Here is a 21,771-nt window from a genome sequence, read left to right as displayed (position 1 = left end):
ATAGGTTAAATACATATACTGTATCTTACTACCATTCAAGTTTTTCATGTTTTAAAAAAGTCTCATGCTCGCCAAGGCTGCATTCATTTGGTTCAAAATCCAGTAAAACACTAATATCGTGAATTATTATTTTAATTTAAAATATCTTATTTCTACTTGAATATTATTCCTGTTATGCAAAGCTGATTTTTCAGTTTCACATGATTCCTTAGAAATCATTTTAATATGCTGATTTGCTGCTCAGGAAACATTTCTAAAAAACAGATCATATTTTTGGCATACAAAGCCTTTTTTGACCTACATTGTTACAATATGAGTTATTTTCCTTATATAATTTCAGTGACAAGTGCTTTGTATTGTTGTGACATATATTATACTAACATGATGCTCTATCCTAAATGCAGTATTTCTTTGATAATCCCACAGCTCATGTATGTATGACCTATATTCAAATATAACTACATTACATTTGCCTCAAAATAATTTTCCTGACAGTATTGTGTCTGTGGGTTTTTGTGACGGTTGTGACAGAAAAGGTGCCCCCAAATTCTTACCACTGTAGAAAATAAGCAGAAGTTTATCCACCTAGAAACATAGTCCCACCTCAGAAGGCTTTAAACAGCTGAACAGCTCAAATAACAAACATTCTTACTGAATAATTCATATAAGTGCTTTAAGAAAAAAAAAAAAAAACCCTCAAGCTTCACGTTTCTGCTTTTAAACTTTCCAGGTCGCTCATATTATGAGTGTGTTAATGTACAGTAAAAGTTTTTTTGCAAGTTGATGGACAAGACAAAATTACAAAAGACCATTGTACCAGCATCTTTTGATATGATATAAGTCAAACAATACGGCCTATAAAGAGAGAGAGAGAGAGAGAGAGAGACAGAGAGAGATGGATTATGTAATGGAATGGTGGCTTTAGGCAGGAGTGTGTGTGTGTGTGTGTATGTGTGTGTGTGTGTGTGTGTGTGTGTGTGTGTGTGTGTGTGTGTGTGTGTGTGTGTAGCCAGGCTGAGCAGATGGGTAGGCAGATGTTCCCCTCAGCACTCCCTGCTCTCTGTCTTGACACAGACTGTACCACCCTTCACCTTCCCCCAACCCTGGATCATACCATGTGAGCTTATACACACACACACACACACACACACGCACACACACACACACACACACACACACACACACACACACACACACACACACACACACACAGAGGCCTCTCCTCATTCTTATGCTATAACAAGCACAAATAGCTTCACTGTATGTGTGTTAGACCGGGCTAATTGAGTTGGTCTCAGAGCAGTTTGTGTTCTCATAACCACTGACACACACACAGTCATTCACGTTACTGACATAGTTTCAATATCGTCAGCAAAAGACTTGAAAGAACAAAGCGAGGTGTTGTGTATTCAGTAACTCTTTCATGTGAGCACTTGTGTTTACTTGGGCTTAGACAGTGTAATACCACAATTTTAATACCACAGGGGGCAGTCGTTGCCTAATGGTTAGAGGGTCGGACTTGTAACCTGAAGGTCACAGGTTCAAGTCTCAGTACCGCCAGGTATTGTTGGTGTGAGGAGAGAATGACCAGTGCTCTCTTCCACCTTCAGTAATGCTCAGGGTTCAGTACGAGCTCCGTGGAAAGAGTTTGTGGCATAATGTTGATTATCTCAGAAAATAGTTTGCCTTTGGTCCTCTTTTGTAAGTTGCTTTGAATAAAAAGCATATGCTAAATGCATAAATGTAAAATGATTAAAAGAACACACTTTCATTGGAAGTAAACTAGGCCAGCATATATAAAAGAAAACATTTTATAAAAATGTAATATAAACTCTCAAATACACAGAAGTTTATGTTAAAAACACACAAAAGTTACAAAAACACAGTCAGTTATGTCTGTGAAGGTAAACAGCAGGGAAAGAAATTGCATGTTTATATTAGATCTGTGTATGTTTCAGCAGCATAATATAAACAGTACCTATACTGCTGTCTATGCTGGTAATATGACCCAAATAATTAACTAAAAACAGAAAATCACTCACTGCTCTAGACTGAATAACTTATATAGCTTTAATAAGAAGACATTTCTTACATGAATGCTGCTTTTTAAATCCTCTCGCATGCAGATAAACATGATGGATCTGCTAATACGGCAGTGTCCGTCAACAGTCGTGGGCTTGGCCTGTAAAATGTGACATCACATTTTATAGATTCTGCTAACTGCTTGTTCTAAGACACAGCTTATGATTTATGGGGATTTAAAAAAAAAAAGGAACATGTGGATTCTTACCATTATAGGCTGGTTGTGTACACACACTGCCAACACACGTTTATGTTCAAACAACATGCAAAAGTGAATTTTGCAAAATAGGTGCCCTTTAACCAGGTTCGATTGTGGAAAAGATTTATACTGGCTCTGGTCATCAACCAAGTGCTTTCTGGCATCCAGATTTGATGCAAATTTCTTTTCTCTGTGATTTGTTAATTAACTGAATCAATTCTGTATGTTGCAGATGAGTAACATGGCAGGAAGGTTTGTAAAACACCTAACACAGCTCTAACAAGTAGCCTTCACAGCAGCTGAGCTGAAAACCTAAGCCTAAAGAGGAAAATAAATATCTGAAGGGTCAAAATGTTCAAAGACAGGATTATGATTTCTGGGAAGTAAAGCTGAGAAAGACAAGAAAAATACATGAACAGTGGAAGCCAGGTGTTTATCTAATAGTTTGCGCTCACAGACAGAACAACATTATGCGGATGATATCCAAACCCCATCCTGCACCACCTGGAGGGAATGAGAGAGAGAAATAGAGATAGAGAGCTTAGGTTTCCGTGAGATATTATGTCTCGTAAATATTTTAAAAGGCGCGACTTTAATACAGTTTAAATTGCTAGGCACATTTGAGAAAACAGCTGCTACTGAGTTGATTGAGAGTTTTGGTTAATACACTATAGACACAAGCACTATGTTGTATAAAGTACCTGATAATCATATAGTACCTGTTTAAGAAAAAATACCCTCATTAAGGTATCTCAAGTAAAAGTCAATGTAACCCATGGGAAACAGTCAGAAGGTTTACTAAATGAAATTTGCATGTACTTACTGTAAGCATCAGAGTCCGTGTAAGAATATGAGTAAGAAAGGGAATCAGAAAGTTGACAAGTTGCTTTGGTTTCAGAATGGTTTGTGAATAAATCTTTCAGATAAAATGTAAAGTCAAGTCAAGTCTGTTTTATTGTCAATTCTTCCACATGTACAGTACATACACACAGCGAATTGAAATTGCGTTACTCTCAGACCCTTGGTGCATACAGATAACACTAACAGTAGAACATTAAATACAGATAATAAAATATAAATTACAACTATACAAATATACAAATAGGTCATGTAAAAAAAAAAAAAAGATAAGTAAAGCAGCACAAGGCACATGGCAGATAGAGTGCAAACCAGTGAAGTAAACAGTGCAGATATAATGATTGTAGTGCAAAAGAGCTTATTCAGTCTGATTAAAGTGTATTTATTTAAACTGACAGAAGAGGTAGTTGAATGCGGTCAGTTAACTGTTGAAAGAGGTAGTGAGCAGACCAATGCTGTACAAAGTGTCTGGTGCAGGTCCCAGTGTGTTAATGGGAGCTGGGGGGGGGGGGGGGGGGGGGGGGGGGGGGGGGGGGGGTTCAGAGTTCAGTGGTGCATGGGGAAAAAGAGGGGAGGGGGCGAGGTTGGGAGGGAGTTCAGCTTCCTGACAGCCTGATGAATGAAGCTGTCCTTCAGTCTGCTGGTCCTGGCCTGGATACTCAGCAGTCTCCTCCCTGATGGCAGCAGACTGAAGAAGCTGTGTGACGGGTGAGTGGGATCACCTGCGATGCAAAGGGCTTTACGGGTGAGACAGGTTCCATAAATTTCCTGGAGGGAGGGGAGGGAGACACCAACGATCTTCTCAGCTGCTCTCACTATGCGTTGAAGAGTCTTCCGGCAGGACGCGTTGCAGGCGCCATACCACACAGTGATGCAGCTCACTAGAATGCTCTCGATGGTGCCTCTGTAGAAGGTGCACATGATGGGGGCTGGGGCTCTGGCTCTTCTCAGTTTGTGGAGGAAGTAGAGACACTGCTGTGATTACTTGGCCAGTGCTGCGATGTTGTCGGTCCAGGAGAGGTCCTCTGAGATGTGCACACCCAGGAACTTGGTGCTGCTCACTCTCTCCACAGTCGGACCGTTGATGGTCAGAGGAGCATGCTGAGTGTACACTCTCCTGAAGTCAACAACAATCTCCTTCATCTTCTCCACATTCAGAGAGAGATTGTTGTCACTGCACCACCCAGCCATGCGGCTCACCTCGCTCCTGTAGTTTGTCTCATCTCTGTTGCTAATGAGACCCACCACAGTCGTGTCATCCGCAAACCTAATAAAGAGGTTGGAGTTGTGTGAAGGTGTGCAGTCGTGGGTCAGCAGAGTGAAGAGTAGGGGGCTCAGCACACATCCTTGGGGGGCCCCAGTGTTCAGTGTGATGGTGCTGGATGTGTTGCTGCCGACCCGTACTGCCTGAGGTCTTCCAGTCAGAAAGTCTAACAGTCAGTTGCACAGCGACGTGTTGAGCCCCAGCTGGACCAGTTTGTTAATGAGCTGTTGAGGGATGATTGTGTTGAATGCTAAACTGAAGTCTATGAACAGCATTCTGACGTATGAGTCTTTTTTCTCTAGATGTGTGAGTGCTGAGTGGAGGGTAGTGGCGATGGCATCATCGGTCGAGCAGTTGGACCGATATGCAAACTGGTAGGGGTCCACAGAGAGGGGGAGTGCAGACTTGATGTGGTGCATGACTAGCCGTTCAAAGCACTTCATGAGAATGGGGTAAGTGGAACTGGACAGTAGTCATTGAAGCAGGATGGAGACGGCATCTTTGGGACTGGAATGATGGTGGTAGCTTTGAAGCATGTGGGAACAGCAGCCTGACTAAGCGAGATACACAGTAAAGCAGTAAACGATTCAGTCGAACTGCCTCAAAAGAATGATTTATTCACAACTGTATTGTTTCATAAATGTTAAAAAGTAAAAGTATAAATCAATAGATATATTTACACTCAATTCAGGTTTATAGGGGTAACTAACATGAAGCAATGCTTTATATTTTTCAGTAGCAAAACAGTACCTTGGTAGGTTTCATAATAGTGTAGCTTTTAATTTTCATGTAAGTTTTAGCAATTTTCACAAAATGAGCATGATGAAGAAGAAGTAGAAGAAAAAAAACATTGTAGAATCTATGGTACACTATTAAGGAGTGCTAACCTGCAAATGTTATCTTAGAGAGCTATTTATACCTCATCTAACCCTTAAATTTTACAGTAACCTAGTGTATAATTAGGTTAATATTTTTGGGTTGAATAAAATCAAATAAATTAGATGTTACCACAATTTTACATATTCAATCAAGGAAAACACTTAAAGGGACTTAAAAGCTTTACTCAAATGAAAACATTTTCATCATCCTCATCTCAGTACGAACTGTATTTGCTGGTTTTGTCTCACACCTAAAGGCTACAACACACACCAGTTTTTATTCCGTGCTGAGTTATAAAGTCAAATCCTCTCATATACAATGTAAATAATAGATTGATCGCGCAGTGTAGAGAGATTCATTGGTCACAGTGAACAAAGAGTGACAGCTTTTTAGTGATTATAAAGGGAGCACTCTTTGCTAGTTTTCTAGGCTGTAATCCATTCAAAATGCAGAACTTTTGTTTTCCGGCCACACACACTTTGTAAAGTTTCAGGAATGACATCTGCATATTTATGTGGGATTCACAGTGATTGACATAGCAATAACCATAGCAATGAATGGGACAAAATATGTGAAAATGTTCATTAAGACTATAGCACCCTCACTAATTTCAGAAGCACCCTCAGAGATTTATTTCTGATGGATCATTAGCTTAGCATCATGTCACCAGCAAGCTCTATTAGTCAAGCTCAAGCACAAGCACAAGCCAAGCTTCCTGTGTGTTTCATATTTATGTGCAACACATAAATATTTTATTGATATTTTATTTTAAATTAGTTATTTATTTGATCATTGTATGTAAAATACACACTTTCTGATTGTCATCTTATCCTCTTTCCAGTATAAAAAATGTCACGCCTAAGGTGGGAGCAGAGGAGACCCACAATGCCATTCGCCGGGCGTTCGATGTGTGGCAGAACGTCACGCCGCTGCGTTTCGAGGCAGTGCCCTATAGCGACCTGGAGCGCAACAAGAAAGATGTGGATATTACTATCATTTTCGCCTCAGGTTTCCACGGTGATAGCTCCCCCTTCGATGGGGAAGGGGGTTTCCTTGCACATGCCTACTTTCCCGGTCCGGGGATTGGAGGAGACACACACTTCGATTCAGATGAGCCCTGGACTCTGGGGAACCCTAACCATGATGGTACGTAAACCTTGTTATTGGTGGCTAATAAACCCAGCTTTATTGGAGAATAAATCTCAGCTCTCTCTCCATTAAAGAAAATAACTTTGTTGTACGAGCCCTGCTTTTCTGGACTGCTCTAGAAAATGATGGAGTCTTACATGTTTATGTATATGTACTTGGTCAATTTCAGCTTAAATTCCTGGTTCTAGGGAACTTTTGTATAAAATCAACTAGATATTCAACAGCATACCTGTATATTTTGCGAGGTTTTCTGTCTGTGAAATAATCAGTACTTATTACGTATGGAAAAATGTTCTTCTTCCTGTCTTGGTTGGCACTTCTTGACCAGAACAAGCTGCAGTGTGGATCAGACGTCTGTCTTTGCAAGACCAGCTTGTCTCTGTCCAGTGTTGCCAGATCTCTAGAAAAAATAAGAAACTCAGTCTGACAAACAAAGCACAATGTACTCGGCTCAGCAAAATATGCCAAAATAAGCAATCCTTCAAATCGAACTGCCCTCTCATCCTCCATTCCTTGCTCAATTTTCTGTATTTTCTACACTTGCCATCCTGCTTTTATAGGTACAGTAGGTAGCCTTTAAGTATCTGTCTCTCTCATTCACTACATTTCGAATAGTTGCCATTTCTGCCATCTATCCTATAATAGGGGTACTTGCATACACTCACAAACACCCACAGAGCACACAGTCTACAGGAGACAACACTTCTGTGCCTTTGTCAAATCAGTCACCTGCCTGTTGCCGGGGAGGTGGCGATCGGTTGCCAGGCACAGTAGTTATGTTTATTTTGTTGACGTGCAGCGAGGGATTACAGTTCCCAGAAGCCTCACGTAGGCCGACACTTCCACTCACTGGTTGTGGACATCTTCTCTACCTCTCCACCGTCTCACTGTCTTGTCAGGGAGTTCAGCTGTAAGTAGGTCAGCCAGCGTGTAAAGTAGTAAGTGACGGGGATTCTGGGAGTATATTAAGGAGGGGACACAGCTCACAAGATGTTTAGTCTGGGTTAGGGGGACAAACTACACAGAAAAATGCTATTTTTTTTCCCTATTTTCAAATTCTTACCTTCTTTTTTACTTTTATCGCCCTGCTTGGTTTCAGAAACAGACACAGAACATTACGGCTGGGCTGTGGAACTGTGTGTGTGTGAAGGAGAGCAGTTAGACCGCACAGCAGGAACAATCTCCTGATCTCGTTCTAGGCTGAGAGAAAGAGAGATTGTCTGGGACGATAAAGGTGAAATACACAGAATAGGGTGAGAAAACAATTTGTTTACTTGCATAACCACAGCTGTACTTTAGTTCCAAAACTGTGAATAGGTGAAGCTGTGTAGCTTCTTTTCTTCTGCTATGGACATCGTGGTGAAGTGGTTTAAGCAAAAGGTTGGAGGTTCAAACCAACAGTCAAAGGTTTAGCTAACATGGCCCTATTAGCCTGTGCGAGTAGATGCCACAGCTACATTCTGCAGTCAAGAAGCATCTTTTGATGACCATTCCAAAAAGAGTTTTAAACATACAAAGTTAAGTGTCACTATTATTATTGCTTACACATAGGGTTTTTTCAAACTTTCTAATGCTAAAGACCCCCCAATGTTATGATCCCCCTTCCTGAAATATAAAAACAGCTACATTTGTGAAAGACACTGAAAAAAAAAAAAAAAAAAAAAAAAAAAAAAAAAAAAAAAATATATATATATATATACATAATTGTTTTCATATTCAGTGTGACATTATACAGACATGTTTCATTTATATTGTCATATTAAAGCAAATGATTACAATAGTCTATCAATTATAATTAATTATATTTAATTATAATATTATATAAAATATTATCTTTTTAATATATACAGTGTATGAAACATTTTCAGTTCAATTCAAATTTATTTGTATTACACTTTTTACAATAAATATGAATTTTTCATGATTTCTGACTTCAGAACTTGACCCAAATTCTTGAAATATGTTAAATGATTAAATTTAATACATACATGTAATAAAAACATGATATATATTTACTTAAAATTTTAATTACATTTAATTTAATTACATTTAAAACACCGGAGCCTGAGGAAGGTCGATTGACCGAAACAATGCTTAAGAAAGATTTTGTGACTATGCAAGTTTTAATAGAGAGTGTGGTATTTATTTATTTATTTTTTTTTTTTTTTACATTTTTTACGTTTACAAGTTTACATTGGACTTTTATCAGACACACATACATTACAATTTAGCTCTGTGATGCTATATATTCTATTTTTAAAATATTTATTTATACATTTAAAATATTTATTTATACAACTATTACACCGTTAACACCACATTCCTGGAGGCTCCCCAACACTGCCGGTTTTCCATGTCTCCTTAATCAAACACACCTAATTCAGATCATCAGCTCATTAGTAGAGACTCCAAGACTTGAAATGGGTGTGTCAGACAAAGGAGAGATGCAAAATGTGCAGTGTTGGGGGGCCTCCAGGAACGAGGTTGAGAACCACTGCGTTAATTGACATCCCTAAAAAAAAATAAAAAAAATAAAAAATCATAGTTTAAAAAATATTTTTTACTTTATAGACAGCATAGATCTTAGACCCTAGTTTGAAAACCCCTGCCCTGTCATTAAGATTTGCAAAATCTTGTTTTATACCAATTCAGATCTGCCTTCATATTTCCAGCCACTCATACAGGCACCATACCTGCACATTATACTCTTGAAAAGATAAGCATCTTTTGTTTCACCAAAATATCCCCTGGGAGGGGTACATGCAGGCGAACACGGATTCTGACAGATTTGGAAGTTTTTTGCACTCTTAAGTTGATGCGATAACATTGGCTACAGTGGAAAATATGGAACATTCATGTGGCTGCACTCATGCAGGAAATTAAAATTCCAGAGTGATATTTCCTCTCCCTCACCCAAATCAGGGTGAGATGGGGTTTGCTGGGTTAGAAAAACAATCGAGAGTGAGGAATGCCCTTAATGTTTTGTGAATTTGGAGACGTACTTAAATAATTGAAGAATTTCACCTACATTTCTGATGAACACATTTAGTCACATGTTAGGTACAAGAGTAGGCAGAAATCGCGGCTCGTGTCAGAGCAGTGTGGTGGAGGAAATGAACATCTGAAAAGCTATGTAAAGAAAAAGCTCTGTTGGATAAGAATAACTGGCGAGATAAGTGTGAATGATAAGATAAATGTGAAGAGAAAAGTCTTGGAAATCCACATGAGTCAGTTGGCTATCCGAATAGAGAAAGAGGTGTGTAGGAATATGGATATATATATATATTCTGTTAGGAAAACATATAGATAGAATCAGCATATTCAACGCTGTGGTGGCAGTAAAAAATAAAATCAACAAATCTTTGCCAAAGATTCAGAATCCAATCAAATCCTGATGAATACAACACATTATAGAAGTTAAATGCAAATGGGGTTTTAAGTTGTCTTGAAACTGCTCCTTTCACGTTGTTAGAATTACTGTAATTATGAGATGACAACTCTGAGAGCTGTTCACGTCCTTAGACTCAGAAATTATTCATTTCTATGGCAACTCTTATAACGGCAAAACAGATGCATGTGCAGCTTTGCTGCAAAGTACAAAGTACATCAGATCATATTGACTTGAAAAGTCAGTGTTTTCATAGTTAAAAATCATGTTTTCTTCTCCACTTGGAACCTCATAACGATGGAATTTCTGACGTTGGGAAAGTGACGTGTCATGTGACCGGTCTTTGATGTCTTCACACACTCAGACAATCATAAACTACAGCTAAAGAGACTTTATCCACAATACACACATAATACAATATAATACAGAATACGGCACAATTAGCATTGATTAACCAATAAGTGATTTGAATGGCCTGCAGACTGTACTGTTTGTGATCCATATCCTGTATGTGTAAGGAGAGCGTCTCACGCTGGTACACTCCAGGCCTGCTCTCAAAATAGGCTCTCACCCACCGACTGGAGCATTAGCATTCCATGTGGGTAGCAGCAGCACCTTCCGCCGACACAGCCTGCCTCTCTCTCCATCTCTCACTTTGTCCCTCTCTTTCCATTCAAAATTTGCCTCACACAGCATTGTGAGTAAGGCTTGAATAACTTGTGTGTATGTGTGAGTGCGTGTTTAAATAATGTCCTTAATCTCTCCTCTCTCTTGCGAGTGTCTGTCTCAAAGCCACTTCCTCTGGATTCAGTACCAGCGTGTTTTATTAATCCCTTGTTAGCTTGCTAAACTCACTGAAGTCTTGAAATGCTGCCTTAGATACTGTCTCCTTCTTATAAGGCAGTTTTATAGCAATTTATTTAAATTTAGTGCAAAGTGAACTCAGAAATTGGGATTCTCATTAAGCTGTACTGGAAATACTGCTTATGTAAATTGACGGTAACAAAAAAGCCTGTGACAGATGAAAGTAAAGGCCATTCAATAAGCTGTCTAAGTCAAAATCGTACCTCTGTTCACTTAGAAAAGTAACTGCACATCTGTATTCAACAAGCTGAATGTTTTGAGGTAACATTCGTGTCTGTAGAGTAAAAATGGAACGAGTTGGCAAGCACATTTTAATAGGGCTAGAAATAGAGTAAAAAAAAAATTGTGATAAAAATTGTGATTGCAATAAAAAAAAAGTTTGCTGTGGTTGTCTGTAGTGCTACACAATTTAAAAAATTTTTTTTGTTTATTTATCAAATAAAATACTAATATAATATAATATAATATAATATAATATAATATAATATAATTATTATATAATATACTATTGTAACATTTCACTGCTAAATTATTTTTACAAAATTTTGTATTTAAGAAAACTAATATTAATAAATAAAATAGTAATAATATTAATAAATTAATACAATTAATAAAAATATGATATTAATAATGAAAATATGCAGTCATAATATTCATGACTTGTTATTATTTATTTAGCATTTTTAAATGTTAAAACATGCAGGAAACCCACTCCGTTTATAAGCATTTTTCTCTACAAGATTGTAAGGTTTGCACTTATTTTATTAAATTGCAGCCTTTGCGATTTGATAATTACACTATTGCGATTTCAGTTTTATAACATATATTATAATATATATATATATATATGTATGTATATATATATACAGATATATAATTTTTTTTTTTTTTTTTTTTTTACATCCTTAAGAGCAAAATATTCTAAGTCAAGAGAGAGAGATAGAGATAGATGGCCAGACAACAGTAGAGTAAAGGCCGTAAGTCTTGACGTGAGAGCTGAACAAGAGGAAGAGAGGAGGTTTTGTACAGATGAAGAGAAAAGAAAGTCGGAGAGAGATAGAGAGATGGCCGAGCAGCTGTTCTCTGCTTCATCTGTTCATGGGCACCGGCTCATTTCTTCACACCCAAGAATGAACCTGAACCTGATCTCTCCTGGAATGAGCCACGGGTAACAGAAGAACGCCAGGAATCCGAGTACTCAGCACTCTCTCCGTCTCTCTCGCTCCCTCGTTCTCCATTCCTGATCCAATTACTTAGCGATGGCCTTCTCGAAGGTCTAACAAAGCCCTCTTATTCTCAACTTCCCCATGTTTTTAATCACGACTCATGTTGAAATGAAGACTAATAATGTTTCTCATCCATAATTAGCATTTCAGTAGGGATTCGTCTGATTTGCAGTTTAACTGCGTGTGCTTTATGAGCTGTATGGATGCTAACTGCTAGGCCAACTGTTTTTATGGTCCACGTAATGATTTTTTCTACTGTTAGCATGGTCTTCTTAGCGACATCTGTTTGCTGAGTACAGAATCAGCAAGGGTTTGTTTGTGAGGTGCGATAGCAATGGTAAGTGAGGGTTTGCTAGCAAACTTTAATGGATTTGGTTAGCAGAGAATAGCTTTAAGCTGGTCTATTTATAGGGTATGCTAGCAGGGTGTAAAGAAGAGAAATAGATCGACAGAGTGTAGATTAGCATGAAACATTTCTGTGGAACAGAACAGGTATGAGAGGTATTTAGTTTAAAAAGCATTCAAAAGTTTGCGCGAGATGTGTGCGTATGATGCCTAGCAAGATGTACGCAAACAGTGAGCGATAAAGGTTTACTGTATTTGAAGCTAATACAATGCATCAATTAGTTAAACTGCCTACTTTATATGCTGCAAAAACCTATTTAGCAAACATTTTCAGAGTCAGGTGTGTAAGAAATGAGACTCTTTGTTGTTAATAGCACACCTGCAAATCAAATGCTAGCACTGCAAATCATTATTGTTTGAGCGCCAGTCAATTGAACATCTTTATGGTTACTGAGTGTTTTCAATTCAGTGATTTCTCAACTTCATTATTCAGGTGTAAATTATTTTCCACAGAGCTGCTAAAATAGCACGTAGCGAGCATTGCTGAATGGTACATGCTACTTTTCTCAGCACTGATCGGAATGGACCAATTATAGTCTGGGGGAAAAAACAAACAAGAGAGACCTGCACTTGTCTATGCCAGTGATTCTTAACCTGACAAAGCTGCTTGTTTTCAGACTTTTTGTTCAGACCCAGTAGGCCCACCCTTACGAAAAATAAGTTTATTCAAGTGTGCTATTAGTATACTTCTTTTAAACTAAAAATAGGAAAGTATGCTCTTAGTTTACTTTTTATGTACTTCTCAGAAATGGGCTTTATGTACTCCTCAGAAATATACTTAAAATGACATTTAAGTATACTTGACTTATACTTACAAAAAGTCTAAATATACTTGAACTTTACTTAAGTATACTTAATAAAATAAACTTGAAGTATACTACTTTTTGGTAAGGGCAGCCAACCAGCTAACAAAAATACATGTTCTAGGGAGGTTTTGCTATTGATATTGTTCCTATTTATCTGTAAACGTCATTTATGAACATACAAAAAGCCAGTTTTTTAAGTGGTTATGTGAAGTTTAAGGGAACATTACAGTTTATCATTTTACAAAGATCATCGGAATGTTACTTTTGAATGTTCTTTGAATATTCTAAAACAAGTAGTAACATTTAAAAGACGTCAGACAAACGTCCAACTAAAAAAAAAAAAAACATTCCATGAACCATGTAAAAAAGATTTTGTGCTAAAATTTGAGAATATTATTAAAGACCAGATAATTATGAATGAACATTCTATTAATGTTACCGCAAGAACATTTGTTCATAACTTTGAGAGAACTGTAGGTGCGTCTCAATTCGCATACTTATGCACTATTCTGTGTCGTTTGTAGTATAAATAGTGCGAGTAGTGTTTCACACTGAAAATTACAAATAGAAAAAGTGCAGTTTAAATACCTGGATGATGCACTTAATTAACCGAAAAAACGAAGTGTGGAATGTTGGACACTTCATGCACTCAATTGTCACAGCTTTAATTATGTAGCAGAGGGGAGGGGCTATCACTATACATGGTTGAGTACATAGTACATAAGTACATTGTGTGTAGTAAGTGTAAGTGTAAGTGTAAGTGCATAGTTTATAGTCCATCATTTTGGATGCAACTCTAGCCAGAACAACAGCAAGAGTTGTTTTCTGTTAGCTGGGCATCTGGTTGAGAACCACTGGTCTACGCCATTTTGCACTAAATTTAGCCTTTCTGCTACATAGAAAAATATGTGCCAAAAATACAGCATTTCCTTATGTAGCAGAAAGTCGAGAATTGCTAAAGTCAATAATAACACATCAAACTGGTCAAACATTCACACCTATGTAACTGTTTCACACGGTTTTGTTCATGATCTCCATGTGAAGGTGATGATATAATAGAGGCTACCGCAGAAGCTCATTGTGCAGAGAAAAGAAAAATCGTAGTGGAAAATCAAACACGGTTCACTTTAAAAGAGAGGAAAAGCATTTCTCTCAAAGAGACCTGTTAGGCCTCGGGCATTTACTGTTTTCTCTGAAATCTTGTTGACAAGGCCATATGTGTGGGCCACCGATAGCTCTACACCAGTGCAGAAAAATATTTAGCATTGTACTAGTCACATTATGAAGTATAAAACAGTATACTGAAGGCAAATTAATGAAATAAGAGTTCTTGCCCTCTTATACCAGTGCTTTCCATCTTTAGTTGAACAGGATGTTTGTCCTCCAGCAGAGAGGAAATCTGATTGGGATATATAAAGGGTGTAACGTGCCCAAGGGTATCCTGACTGATGTCTTTGTGTGCATGGAAATGTGTTTAGAAACAGGAAATGTGTTTGGACGTGGCAGAAACGCTTGTCAATCATTCAGTGGTGTGGGATGATCCACTTCGACATTTCCAGTCTCGTGTTTGAAATTAAGCAGATGGATCCATCATCTGTAATCAAAGCCCAGGTCTCTGGTGTAGTGTGTGTGTGTGTGTGTGTGTCAGGCAGTGTGAGTAGGAAGTTCATCATACTGATTAAAAAGGCATCGCTCATTTTGCTACAAGCGAAAATGACAGAAAGAAGGTGTGTGTGTGAGAGAGAGAGAGAGAGAGAGAGAGAGAGAGAGAGAGAGAGAGAGAAAGAGAAAAAGAATATCATAGACACATTTTACTAATTCCCTCCTGCATGATGGGATACATGTACATGAACCATGGTATATTAATATGGAAATCATTCAGTACCATGGTACAGTAAATATCAACATACCATAGCATTGCCATGTATTGCCATTGCCATAGTATTACCATGTTTTTGGACATTTTCCATGGAAAAACCATGGCATTTATTCAGCACTGTATATCAAAGTATATACCTTGCTTTTTGGAAATTTACCATGTACAGTATATGAATATGGTAATCATTTAGTAAAATGGTATATATCAAAGTACCATGGTTTTACTATATTTTATTGGACATTTACTGTGGTAAATGAAGCTCTATGTAAATACCATTGTATATGAATATACAGTAGTAGTTATTCAGTAAAATAGTATATATCAAGGTACCATAGTATTGTCATTTTTTGGACATTTACTATGGCATATTAATATGATAATCATCCAGTACCATGGTAAATATCAAAGCACTGTGGTATTACCATGATTTATTGGATATTTGGACATCTACTTTTTTAGCATGGAAGATAAGGTAATTCCCAGATTGAGGTCAGTGGACTTGACAAATTGAGCAAAGTCTTTTCATGTCGGTTTCCCAGTTTTGTTTCCCATCAATTTGCTTTTATTCTCCTCTTTTTGATCTATGCACTTGCCTTTCAGCTGCCTGCTAATTAATCAGGGTCTCTCTTACGTAAGAGTCGTGATGGTTCAAACACAGCTGTTCCGGATTGAAATACAGGAGGAGCATCTTGGGAGAACCGCAGTGCTTTGCCTGAGCATGCTGCTGTGTAGTCGATGGATGTTTACACCCTGCCTTAAAGGGACAGTTCACCTGAAAATAAAAATTCTGTCATCATATAGTCACCCTCAATTTGTTCCAAATTCATAGGACTTTCTATTTTGTGAGGAACACTGTTAAATTTTTGGATATTTGTTTGTTTTCATTCACTAAAAATTATCAATTTGTTCATAAGAATCATTTGTTCATTTTGATTCACAAAAACTGCTCATGAGTGTAATTTTTTCATTCTGATTCAACAAAGAAAGAAAGAAAGAAAGAAAAAACAGCTTGTAAGGGTCATTCATTTAAGAATCAGACAACAATGGTTGCACTTTTGATTCACTAAAAAAAGAACCGGCTAATTTGGACCATTAGGGAACTGAACTATTCAGGGGTGCGTTTCCCAAAGTCATTGTTAGCTAACTATGGTCACAAGTTCCATTGAACTCCATTGGTAACGAAGGAACTTACGACCATAGTTGCTTGCTTTAAAGGCCGGTGTTGTGCCCAATTCTGACCCCCCACCAGATTATGCACCCCCTAGTTTTGGTAGGTTTAGGAGTAAGTGTGGGGGAGGGATTAGGATTAGGGGTGGGGTTAGGATCAGGCAATCAGGTAACAACTTGAACAAGGTGGGTTATAATTCAGCAGGGGGTCGAAACTGGGCACAACACTGGAACACACCAAGCCGACTTCAAAAAACTAGCGGCAACGAAATCTGATGTTATTGTCGCCTCGCATCGGCAGCGTCTGGACCAAAAAGCTGAGTTTAAACACACCACTCAGACTACAGCCGACCGCAAACTAACACGTTCGTTCTACGCGTGCATGAGAGGAACTAACTTTATCAGCAGCTATCAATTGTATATATTCGTCATTCAAAAGGAGAAGCCTGAATCAAGGATACACTGTACAAGATATACGCAGATTTTGAATATCAGTTATGTTGATAACTTTCTTTATTTTAAGTGGCTCATTCTGTTATGAAATATTCACATATTGGAATGCTTGGGTAAGATCACGTAACATTAGAACAGCCATCTATGTGTGCCGCCTTCGTTTACTTTCTCGTTTTCATCACTTTTTGCTTTAATTCTCAGCACTGACTTGCTCGCTAAACTGAGCATCCAATCAGAGTTCTCTCGCCAACAGCCCCAACACTGAGCCCAATGTGAGCCGACATGTGTGAAAACACCCAAATAAACTAGCCTGACAAATGCTCGCTGAAGGCCGACCCTCGGCTTGGTGTGTCCTGGCCTTAAAGTACACTGGATGCACTGTGTGTTTTTGATTCACGGCTCATAAGAGCCAATTGATCGGGAATCAAACTATACCGGTCTTGCTTTATGTTTCTGATGGAAAGAGCGTAAATGAGCTGTATATTTTTTTATTATTTTATGACAAAAGTGGTGTTTTGCCTGCTTTGGGGCAACCATGGCTAAGTGGTTACTTAGAAGTTCTGAGTGCTTGTTAGCATGTTGCTATGTGTTTGCTGGGTGATTACACCCTGCCTTAAAGGGACAGTTCAACCAAAAATGAAAATTCTGTCATCTTTTATTTGTAAAACAGTTTAATTTTGGGGGAAACTATCTCTATAATCAAAAGAAAACAGATGTCTGTTGATGGCTCAGATCCCTCCTTATATTTATGTCTAGGATTTTAGTGTCATTTACGTCCGTGGAGTAAACAGCGAGGGATGATTTATGCAGAAAAGTTTTGGAAAATACCACTAGTGATCTCTCTAATTTCAGACAGTTCCAGTGCAACCCACTTTAATACAAAGTCTCTTTAGATCTCGTTCTCACACTCCCGCTGTCCCGTTACTTATAAATTCTTAATATCGCTTGTACGTGTGTACTGTACGTACAGTTTGTTCCCTTCTAATACCCTACCAAACTAATATTTTTCTCTGATAACAGAACTGTAACTGGTCTCGTGTGTTTTGTTCGCTCAGTAGCGTTTGGTCAATTGTGTATTTTGGAGCGTTTTGCAGCCGTCAGTTTTAATGCCGGCAAATTCTCCAGGGTGACGCTCCATGCTCAGAAATAGAACGTAATATCCAGGAATGCAAAACGCATCATTTGATCTGCGTCTCCTACGCAGAGCAATTTGAATAAAACACAAGTTGACTGAATAAAAAATGTGTCAGCAGATAAAAGAGGAACAGATAGAGAGACGGAGTGAGTCACAACTGAAGGAGAAGAGAAAAGACAGATGTCTGTCTGTAGCAGCTGATGTGGCCGTCATGGGCGTTCTGTCCTCTGCGGTCCTCATTTACCGTCGCATAACGTTTGCCTTACTTTGGTGCTTGACCTGTTTTCTGGCCTTTGATGTAAAGTCCCACTCCAAAACATCACGGGATGAGCAGGGTGGGGTTTTCCATTTGTGCACAGAGGGAAGATGCACTGCGTGGATGTTTGATGTGAGGGTGTGCAGTGACAGGGTTCATACTTTAATGAATCCCAGCAGTAGCTGTGGTTACTCTGGATGAGTTATTCTGGAGTGGAAACAGAGATGGATAACAATTACTCACACAAACAACCACTTGCACACAGGCAGACAGCAGCTTTGATTTTGACATAACATTATGCGCTCTGACACATTTGCTGTAAATTAAGTGGATTTTTTTTCTTTCTTTTAGAGCTCATGTGTGAGCTAGCACTGGCTGGGTCCATATATATATATATATGTCTTATGATTCAGTATGAATTATACAAAACAATATCAGATCCTCATTATTACGCCTCAGAACAAATTCTGAAATAATACTGTTTTAAGTAAACATGAAATGATGTTCATAAACCTCGTTTTTTATTTAATCTGTCATGCAAAACAGGATATTCTGCAAGAAGGAAAACGTAGATAGTTGAATGGGTCCTGCAAAAAAAAAAAAAAAAAAACAGCTCATGAGAATCATTTGTTTGTTTTGATCAAAAAGCAGAAATGGCTCATAAGAGTCATTCATTTGGGAATCAGACTACAAAGGGTCAAACTGTATGTTTTTGACTCACTAAAAAAGAATCGGCTCATAAAAGTCATTCATTCATTTTGCTTCACTAAAAAAGAACCTGTTCATAAGACTCATTTGTTCACTTTGATTCACCAAAAAAGAGCCAGTCTATAAAAATCATTAGTTTGTTTTGGTTCAATTTGGTGACAAGTACTGGTTCATAAGAATGATTTGTTTGCTTTGAATAAAAAAAAAAAAAACAAACAAAAAAACGCTTGTTAGATATGATTATTTTATAATTGGACTACAGGACATCAATGGTCACTCTGTATGTTTTTAATTCACTAAAAAAAGAACCAACTCATGAGGGTCATTGGTTTGCTTTCATTCACCAAATAAATAAATAAAAATAAAATACATTTACATTCGTTTAGCAACTTTGGATAAATCATAAGAATCATGTTTTGTTTTTTTTATTCACAAAAAATAGCTTACAAGTGTCATTTGTACATTTTGATTCACATAAAAAATGGCTCCTAAGAGTTGTTTATTTGGTCATGGGATTACAGTGGTCATACTGTACTGTGTTTGTTTTTAACTAACAAAAAAAGAACCAGCTTGTAAAAATCGTTTGTTTTTTTGATACACTGAAAAAAAAAAACTTGCTCATAAGAATCATTTGTTCATTTTGATTCACTAAAATATGAAATGGCTCGTTAAGAGCTGTACATTTGGGAATCAGACTACAAAGTTCAGACTGTATGTTTCTGATTCACTAAAATTTACCGGCTTTATTAAATATTTCAGGAATCATACTAAATTGTTCACACAGGATGTTTTTGACTAAAAAGCACCAGCAACTCTAAAAAGCAATAACAGAGAGTATTAATGGCCACTAACCTAAGATGTGGTACTTTTATCTGAATAATTTACAGTAATTTAAAAGATTTTATTTGTGCTGCAGTAGGTCTCAGTGTTTAATTTGCTTATGTGTGTATTTTGTTTGTATAGGGAACGACCTCTTCCTGGTGGCAGTGCATGAACTGGGTCACGCGTTAGGCCTGGAGCACTCCAACGACCCCACTGCCATCATGGCCCCCTTCTACCAGTACATGGACACAGAGAACTTCAGACTGCCACATGATGATCTGCAGGGCATCCAGAAGATCTACGGTAAGATTCACACAAAATCAATTCACAACATACTATTTCTACAGTGTAAAAAAAGGATTTTTCTGAAGTAAATAAAACAGATTGCTGGAGTACTTTTTACAACAAAATATTTCAGTGTTTCTACGTAAAAATAAATAAATAAAATTAAATAAATAAATTGTTTAATTTAATGTTGCTCCTGAAAGTTTGTTTCAACCACAGAATAAAATAATAAAAATAGGTAAATGCAACTTTTTATCTCACAATTCTGATTTTTTCCCCCCTCATAATTCTGATTCAAAAACTTCACATCTGAGAATTTAGACTTTTTTTCTAGAATTTTCGGAAGCAAATTTGTGCCTTTAAATTTGAACACAACTTCTCAAAAAAAATAAATGAAAATCTAAACTGAAAATGAATAAAATCTTAGGAAAACAATAATCACAGGCAAAATTTATGACTTCATATTTAAATACGCTCCATGTTTTGCTAACTTTGCTAATGCATCTGAAGTTTTCATTTACGCTACCTGAGTTTTTGTTTGCCATTCTGGCACAAATTCCTCATGGGGGCGGGGTTAGCAGTTCTCATTGGGTTCTTATTGGCTGGTGAGTTTTTGATTGATAGCTTCTTGACCTGGAAGTGAAGACATCAGGGTTATGTTCTTTACATAAGTGTGACTGAGAATGTGTTTAGAAAATAAATACAAATCTATGTTTTTTTTTTTTTTTTTTTAGAAATTTGAGGAAAATGTCAGAATTTTGACACATAAACTCAAAGTTGTGAGAAAAAACATCAAGATAAAATGTTTTAATATTTTTTTTTATTCCATGGCTAAAACAAGCTTGCATAGTTACATGTCGATTCTTTGTAATTATTTGTAAAATTTTCTAGTATATATATATATATATATATATATATATTATATTTTTTTTTTTTTTTTTTTTTTTTTTTTTTTTTTACAGTGTAACACTGAATATTAAACCTCAGTGTTTAGCTCAAATCAGAACCCCTTGGCAACCACATAGCAACACCCTGGCACCCAAAAATGCTTTCCTAATAAAATCTATAAATCTGCTGCATTATTTTTCCCTCTGTTCCTCCACTCCCATCCAGAAAAAAACACTAAAATGCACTAAAATGTTCCTGAGATGTTCAGATCCTCTTTCCTGGATTCCATCCAACGTCTGTCCCTTTGGTCTTCCTCTTTCCTCCTCCTGACACAGGATGTTACCACGGAGGGTGGAGATACTCGTACATCTTATGCATCAAGCACACATTCCCAACTACATTCTCTCAATATCCATCACTCTTACCAGAACACATCTCCATTCCGCTGGCCTTGTGTTATGTAACGTGAAGGGCTGTAATCCTCGCTCTATTTCAGGAGATTTGATTTCAGACAGTCACTCCTCTCTGTGGTTCTGTGGGCTGCTCGCATCTCCAGAGGGCCGCCCTCCTGCCTGATTCATACTTAAAATCATTCATTATTTTCTCAATTTAATCACCTATCCTTTCATTCTCAAAGAGGATTTCTTGACCTCTTGATCCGGCGGGCTCGTAGCGTTCTGACGGCTCTCTTAGTTCATCGTGCTAACAGCTTGGACTCTTCAGAGCGGGTCAGCAGTCTGCTGTGCTGTGATAATGAACCCACAAATAATTGAGGTGTATGCTGGACTATAGTTGTTGTGAGAGCACATGATAGGTTTTTTTTTTTTTTTTTTTTTTGTAATACCAATGTTCCAGATGAATATTATAGAACCAGTTTATTTGGTCGATGAGATTATCTAGCTTCATTTACCTTTATTTTCATCAATACAATAAAATACAATTCAATAAAATAAAAATATATGATATAATAAATGTTATATGTAATAAATGTAACTGTTTTTAATTACTGTTACTAAATTACTGTTGCCAAGCAAATTGCACATTAATACTGAATTTAG

At 37.4% G+C, this 21,771-nt stretch overlaps 1 protein-coding gene across 2 annotated transcripts in view; it reads left to right on the top strand.

The window, feature by feature from the left end:
* Window positions 1-21,771, top strand: part of LOC109066121 (matrix metalloproteinase-16-like) — a 52,857-nt gene that overhangs the window by 15,572 nt on the left and 15,514 nt on the right. For both annotated transcript variants that reach the window (XM_042714583.1, XM_042714582.1), the window contains 2 exons: window positions 6,124-6,428; window positions 19,682-19,843. In XM_042714583.1, the coding sequence (XP_042570517.1) occupies window positions 6,124-6,428; window positions 19,682-19,843 (467 nt within the window). The remainder of the gene's footprint in view (window positions 1-6,123; window positions 6,429-19,681; window positions 19,844-21,771) is intronic.

This window comes from Cyprinus carpio, chromosome A24 (assembly GCF_018340385.1).
Source record: "Cyprinus carpio isolate SPL01 chromosome A24, ASM1834038v1, whole genome shotgun sequence".
Taxonomy (NCBI): Eukaryota; Metazoa; Chordata; class Actinopteri; order Cypriniformes; family Cyprinidae; genus Cyprinus; species Cyprinus carpio.
The sequence above is the reverse complement of the archived record's forward strand: the minus strand, read 5'-3'. Positions and strand labels throughout refer to the sequence as shown.